Source organism: Hemibagrus wyckioides, linkage group LG05, assembly GCF_019097595.1.
Source record: "Hemibagrus wyckioides isolate EC202008001 linkage group LG05, SWU_Hwy_1.0, whole genome shotgun sequence".
Lineage (NCBI taxonomy): Eukaryota > Metazoa > Chordata > Actinopteri > Siluriformes > Bagridae > Hemibagrus > Hemibagrus wyckioides.
In genome coordinates this window covers 2,166,759-2,174,189 of record NC_080714.1, presented here as the reverse complement: position 1 = coordinate 2,174,189, position 7,431 = coordinate 2,166,759, and the positions used below count along the sequence as shown (strand labels likewise).

Here is a 7,431-nt window from a genome sequence, read left to right as displayed (position 1 = left end):
TCAGTCCACATTTATTCACTTAAAAAAAGGTCAATATGTCCAGTTTTTGCTTCATCAAGTTAAAGTTCATGTTCTATCTGTGTTTGTGGTTAACATGCATGAAAGCACAAACAGACAGATACCTGCCGTTTTGATTTGCCAGATGCTCAGCAACCACAGTGCAGTGAAGCTTGCTGTATATGGGGCTACATAGCTGAAGACCAGTCACAGTGCCCTGTCTGCTGGTAAAAGCGCTTACAATGTATATGTGAGCATCAGAACTGGACCATGGAGCAATGAAAGAAGGTGGCCTGATCTGATGAATCATGTTTCCTGGATGGCCAAGTGCATGAATGTTGCTTACCTGAGGAAGAGATGCAACCAGGATGCACTTCAGGAAGAAGACAAATTGGCAGAGGCAGAGACACTCCGGGCAAAGTTCTGCTGGGACATAATATTGCAGGCCAAGTGGCAGTGGCCTCTTTCAGCAGAAATACTCTGCAAAAATTGTTCAGGCATGGTTTGAGGAACAAGAGATCAAGGCGTGGCCTCTAAATTCAGAAACAATCCAATCCATCATTTGTAGGATGTTCTGAACAAACAAGTCAGATCCATCAAGGCCTCAACTTTCAACTTACAGGATTTAAAGGATCTGCTGCTAACATCGTGTGGCCAGATATCACAGAACACCTTCAGAGGTCTTGTGAAGTTCATGACTTGACAGGACAGAAGGGGGCCAGCACAATATTATTCACACACTATGAGTCTCTCATACATGCCTTCAGTCTATGGGCACAGGGCTCAATATTCCCAAAACCCTAAATTTACAAGTTCCCAAAGGTCAAATGGCTATATTCCCATTCCAAATTCCTGCACTGCTAACACCCTATGTTCTTATAGGCCCTATATACAAGTCCATATTTTCAAGACCCTATATTTCCAAGAATTTATATCCTACATATCCCAGGCTTTATGTTCCCTATGTTTCTGCCCAGGTATCACAATATGTCTGACATCAAGCGTTGTTATTTTCCTAACTTTGTAAGGTGTTTAGTATTGACAACCGCATATAACTAATTATATTACAAAAATATAATGAAATCTGAAACAAAATGAATCCCTACAGTTTCAGGTGAAAACTAATTAAAGAACGTAAGCAAACACAAATTCATACATTAATAAAAATATGACATTTATTTAACAAGAAATGAAGCTGTATACCTTTTCTATGAGAGCCAGCACTAAGTGTCTAAACCAATAAGTGACTAATTTGGTTTGTCTCAAGCTGCATTGTTCCATAGTGTGCTGTGTAGCCAAAGCTAGTCAGCTTTTTAAAGAAGACCAGAAATTAACACTCTGTGTAAACTTTAGCGTTATAATTTCCCAATGGTTTTATCAATTTTAATCCTAATCCAGAGTTTCTGAATCCTTAAGGATAATATACACTATATTGCCAAAAGTATTCGCTCACCTGCCTTGACTCACATATGAACTTAAGTGACATCCCATTCCTAATCCATAGGGTTCAGTATGACGTCGGTCCACCCTTTGCAGCTATAACAGCTTCAACTCTTCTGGGAAGGCTGTCCACAAGGTTTAGGAGTGTGTTTATGGGAATTTTTGACCATTCTTCCAGAAGCACATTTGTGAGGTCACACACTGATGTTGGACGAGAAGGCCTGGCTCTCAGTCTCCGCTCTAATTCATCCCAAAGGTGTTCTATCGGGTTGAGGTCAGGACTCTGTGCAGGCCAGTCAAGTTCCTCCACACCAGACTCTGTCATCCATGTCTTTATGGACCTTGCTTTGGTCACTGGTGCACAGTCATGTTGGAAGAGGAAGGGACCAGCTCCAAACTGTTCCCACAAAGTTGGGAGCATGGAATTGTCCAAAATGTCTTGGTATGCTGAAGCATTCAGAGTTCCTTTCACTGGAACTAAGGGGCCAAGCCCAGCTCCTGAAAAACAACCCCACACCATAATCCCCCCTCCACCAAACTTTACACTTGGCACAATGCAGTCAGACAAGTACCGTTCTCCTGGCAACCGCCAAACCCAGACTCGTCCATCAGATTGCCAGATGGAGAAGCGCGATTCGTCACTCCAGAGAACGCGTCTCCACTGCTCTAGAGTCCAGTGGCGGTGTGCTTTACACCACTGCATCCGACGCTTTGCATTGCACTTGGTGATGTATGGCTTGGATGCAGCTGCTCGGCCATGGAAACCCATTCCATGAAGCTCTCTGCGCACTGTTCTTGAGTTAATCTGAAGGCCACATGAAGTTTGGAGGTCTGTAGCGATCGACTCTGCAGAAAGTTGGCGACCTCTTCGCACTATGCGCCTCAGCATCCGATGACCCCGCTCCGTCAGTTTACGTGGCCTACCACTTCGTGGCTGAGTTGCTGTCGTTCCCAAACACTTCCACGTTCTTATAATACAGCTGACAGTTGACTGTGGAATATTTAGGAGCGAGGAAATTTCACGACTGGATTTGTTGCACAGGTGGCATCCTATCACAGTTCCACGCTGGAATTCACTGAGCTCCTGAGAGCGACCCATTCTTTCACAAATGTTTGTAAAAACAGTCTGCATGCCTAGGTGCTTGATTTTATACACCTGTGGCCATGGAAGTGATTGGAACACCTGATTCTGATTATTTGGATGGGTGAGCGAATACTTTTGGCAATATAGTGTATATTTGGATACATTAATATACAGTTAAGGATTGCTACTTTTGACCAAATGCAAGTAAAATGGCTAGAATGAGAAAACAAGACATACATAAGACCAATGATCAGTGCAGATAAAAAATTTATTGGAATTTTTAATTGTTTTTGGATTTTTTTAACAATTTTCAAATAAGGAGAATTGAGAGGAATGTAAATCTGCAGGGTAGTTAAAACTCTACAACCTTGTGGAGAAAATTAACAAGTACAGAGAAGCTAAATACGATTACTCAGGTTTTTGTGTTTAGACATGTTCCAATGTTAAAAAAATCGAAATAATATAGGATAAAATGTACCTCATGGAAATAAATGGATTTCCAATGTAAACGCTAGATTTACAGTATATTATTTGATCATTTAAAGCAAATAAATCATGTATAGTTTATTTACGCAGTTATATTTGGTAATTTGTCATCTTCCACATTCATCAGAACAAAGTTATTTTACTGATATTAATACATATTAAGGAGAAATATGCACCTTTATTAACATCAGATATATCTTGATTATGTATGTTGAGCATAATGACAAGAGAAGAGAAAAAAAATCAAACACACCATTAATTAATAGTTACTGAACATTTCTGAAATGAAAAGGTTTTGAAATGTTGGCAGCTGTAAGCCCCATAAAAATAACTATAATGGAAAACAAAAGCTCATGCTGGGCTCTTGCTGAGATCAAGTACAAACTCTCACTGAAATGGACACGGAGAGGTGTACTCTGTTGTAGCTCTCTCACCTTTAGAAGAGGAAAAAATCAGTATTAATACAGTAATTTCAGTAATACATAAATCAGTATAAAACAAAACAGTGTGAGCTCTATGTGTGATTGATTTGGACAGTTAAATGTAGAACACTGATGCGTACCGGTGTTGTAGTAGTCATAAACCTTCACAACAGCTGGTTTCAGGTTCTGCACTGAAAGATCCTGTATGATCATCAAGGTGTACACCTTCTCCTCTCCATTTATGAGCTGAAACAGAGAGAGATATGCTACAAAATTATTTCTGCTTACCATTTACCATTTAACCATATACCAATTTACCACTGACTATACAAAAAGAGTAACCTAATTAGAGTTTTAACCTAATTAGTCTGAAACTAACAATAATAATAATAACATCTATAAAATAAATAGGGTTAATGAGTTTAACGATGTCTTTAAAACAAAAAATGAGGGTTAATGAGGTCTTAGAGAAACACATTCTATAGCTTTTTCTTTTCTACAGTGTTTTTGTAAAGTGGTGTGTGTGTGTGGTGGTGGTGGGGGGGGGGGTTGTTCTTACTTTATTCAGGTAGATGATTGCTTTGCCTTCAATTTGATCCACACGTTTCACAACTCCGTCATTTGCCTGGACCGAAGATAATCAGAGATTAGTTATAAGAGGTCAATGAGCTGGTGTTTCAGGAAGTATTTAGTTCAGATTCACCATGGATCAACATTATGAATGCATATTATAAATATTTATATTTGTGTTCATGCTTTACAATTCATTTTTAAAGGTTTACATTACATTTGAATTGCCGTTCACAAGCTGCACAGACGTTGCGTCCACCCTGAATCCAGAAAGAGGCCTGACTTCAATGACCACCATGTTGGTCACCAAACGTTGGCCATTATAGCTAAAATTAAAAGATCAATAATCATTCACATTTTCTACATTTTTGTTCAAAAGTACCAGATTAACACATTATATATACAATCACCTCAGCTGTCTAAAAGTAACTTCTAAAAGTTATGGGACCAAATCTAACATTTGGCTTTGTTTATTTCGTCCTGATGTCATGACTTAGTACCCTTGACAGGCATTTTGCCCCATGATGTAATAATGCATTAAAAAGAGATCATTCTTCATTAATTAGAGTTGGAGTAGAACTCACATGACAGTAATGGTTACTTTCAAAATTATAACTGGGACTCTGCAGTTTCCAGACGCTGAGGCCGAGATGGTGAATGAAGAGTCGTCAGGAGGAGGAGGGATGTTGTAGCGCAAATTAAACTAGAAGAAAAAGACACATTATTAGCACTCATCCAATCAAACTGACCTGTTGAGAAACTGCGTAATTAATAAAGAAGCTGAGATGAGTTAGTAAAATGGGAAATGGTGATATACCGACCTGAACATACACACAGCCTTTCCCTTCTGCCTTGATGCTGTAAACTCCCGGAACCTCCTGCAGATCACTGTCCTGATACAGCAGCCTGTTACTCTGATTAATGGTGAAGGTGATAATAAGCCCAGATGGTGATGTTATAGTAACGGTTACGGATCCTGCTGGACTGTAGGTGGCAAAGCTGTATTTTGCCAAAGCCTGGAGAGCGACTACAGTGTCCTGGATGACAGAAAAGTATACAGTGAAAGTGTGAAAATGTTGCTTCTCCCAATCCACCATGGCTGACCATGACAGATCCAGCATTTCTCAATGATTTCTGACTAAACTTTTTAAACAAAAACCTTTTTTTAATGCGACATCACATACAGCTCTGGAAAACAATAAGAGCCCACTGCAAAATAATCAGTTTCTTGTGTTTTTTTCTTCCAGGTTCATGTATTGGTGAGATGAAGAGTTTTGTTTATTTTATAGGCTTCATTCTCTGCTGTATATACAAAGTATGATGCCTGGTATGATGCCAGGTTACAAAGTCAGGTTAGTTCTTCCTTCTGTTCAATGCAGTAAATATGTAAAAAAAAACAAAAAAACGTTTCTCTTACCTGTGTAGATGCGAAACCCCCAAAGGAATTTTGTTGCTTAGTAAGCCATTGGACGATGCTGATGCTGTAACCCAGACCAAACCCGTAGAGTTGGGGACCAGACATCAGAGCCAGAAGCACATATGAGGTCATCTCCACCTCCAAAGAGTCTGTCACTGACCCATCACTCACTCTGCTCCAGTGCCGTCCACCCCCTGAGGGAAATGGTATACACATATTTATCTAACAAGCACCAAACCCCACATTAGCCAATAACAATCTCCATTAATTACATGCATTCACCAACACAATTCAAAATCATTTAAAACAGCCAACCATTAAAGACCAAAATTTCCAAAAAGCTACCTTTCCCTTTTCTTCAATAATTAGAATGTAGAAGCATCAAACCTGAGATAATGGCCACTTCATCCAGGTCTGAGATGAGTGTGTTCCTCATCTGCTGATCCCCAGCTAGGGTGAAGGTGTAGAAGAGGAGAGCCTTAGCATAAGTGGAGTTCACCTGAGTGTACGCATTCCTCAGGCATGTAAGACTGTTTCCCACCACAGGATCCTGCAGTACACAGATTAATAAATGGATATATTATGATCCTTTACTAATAGGCAACCAAAAGCCTCAGAATTTCATCTTTAATTTTAGTTTACATTGTTTAAAAATTCATTTGCACACCAAATCTGCAAAGTGATTTTAGACTTTCCCTAAACACCTACAACTCTTGTAAGCTCGTTTATGTGTATGGTGTCTAGCCAGAAAGGTAGTATTTTTCAAATTTTCTTTTCAAAATCAGGCTTAAAAACATCAACTATAGTCCAAAATTAATAAATGCTAAGAAGAATTTACTTTACTGCGTTATTTAAACAATAAGATCTTCATCATTATAATATCAGAGTAACAATGTCCTTGAGTGCAATGTGCAATTTCATCAGTTTACTCACAGTAACTGTATAATTGAGTTCCAGCATCGCAGCCGTGATGTACGCCGTGAGGGTCACCTCATCATTCACTCCTCCCTGAGACACAGAGAGAATATTAGATATTACTATAAAAAAATAAAAATTGGTGAATTTTTAAAACATAAACGAATGTAGTTGCCGGCATATTACAGTGTAATATTGTTTAGAGCAAAACAATTCTGGGCATGCTATTACAGGATAGTATTTAAGGCTATTGCTGCAACTTCAAAGTTCATCAGACCATCTGTCATTGATTAGTTTCCTCTAACACCACATGATATTGGACTGGTGTCCTGACCTTCATGTCAAGATGGAAAAGTTGTCCCACTGAGGCAAAACATCCGTTAGCCTGCTGCCGTTGACCGAGCCAGTTCTTTGCCTGATCCACAAACACCTGATCCACAAAGATATATCTCTTCGCTTTTCCAAAAGACTTCATTACGAACGCCGTCAGCCTGAGAACACAAACATGTTGATAGCAACTACAGATAACAAGAAAAAATAAAGGTAAAAATACATATCACTTTTTTGTGATATGTGTCTGTATTTAACGTTGAACAACTTCTAGTGATTCATGTAAATTTCACTCAAGAATAAAGTAAAATCCACAAATATGTGGACAAAGTTGCCTTAACTAAACATAACTAATTGGTGATAACGAGCAATTTTCATTTCTAGTCGTAGATCACTAATAATAATAATAATAATAATGATCATAATAATAATAATGTCTAATTTATTAACACACACATACACACACACACAAACATTTGTTAATCATTACTTCACATTATTTCCACACAGATCACTGGTATGGTCTGCTGATGGCATGCTAATTTACAATTCTGAGTCCTTTCACCCTGGTTTGTGTTTCTGCTATTGACCTTCTAGTTGTTTTCCTATTTGATTCAACTCTTTCTGAAAGTCCAACTTTCTACTAATTTGTGAATCAGGGAGATGATTGTTTATAGCCGCTATAAAGTATCTAAGAACAGAAGATGTTTATTGGGTGTTTCACAATATTAAACACAACAAATAAATAAAAAGATATGTTATTTACTAAA

At 38.5% G+C, this 7,431-nt stretch overlaps 1 protein-coding gene across 1 annotated transcript in view; it reads right to left on the bottom strand.

The window, feature by feature from the left end:
* Positions 1-2,845: 2,845 nt before the first annotated feature.
* LOC131352875 (alpha-2-macroglobulin-like protein 1) overlaps positions 2,846-7,431 on the bottom strand; it is a 27,720-nt gene continuing 23,134 nt past the window's right edge. The window contains exons 31-40 of the mRNA XM_058389394.1: positions 6,666-6,822; positions 6,350-6,424; positions 5,804-5,966; positions 5,417-5,610; positions 4,821-5,036; positions 4,584-4,702; positions 4,217-4,325; positions 3,989-4,054; positions 3,570-3,675; positions 2,846-3,441 (exon numbers count right to left, since the gene is read on the bottom strand). Of these exons, the coding sequence (XP_058245377.1) occupies positions 3,395-3,441; positions 3,570-3,675; positions 3,989-4,054; positions 4,217-4,325; positions 4,584-4,702; positions 4,821-5,036; positions 5,417-5,610; positions 5,804-5,966; positions 6,350-6,424; positions 6,666-6,822 (1,252 nt within the window). The 3' untranslated portion in view covers positions 2,846-3,394. The remainder of the gene's footprint in view (positions 3,442-3,569; positions 3,676-3,988; positions 4,055-4,216; positions 4,326-4,583; positions 4,703-4,820; positions 5,037-5,416; positions 5,611-5,803; positions 5,967-6,349; positions 6,425-6,665; positions 6,823-7,431) is intronic.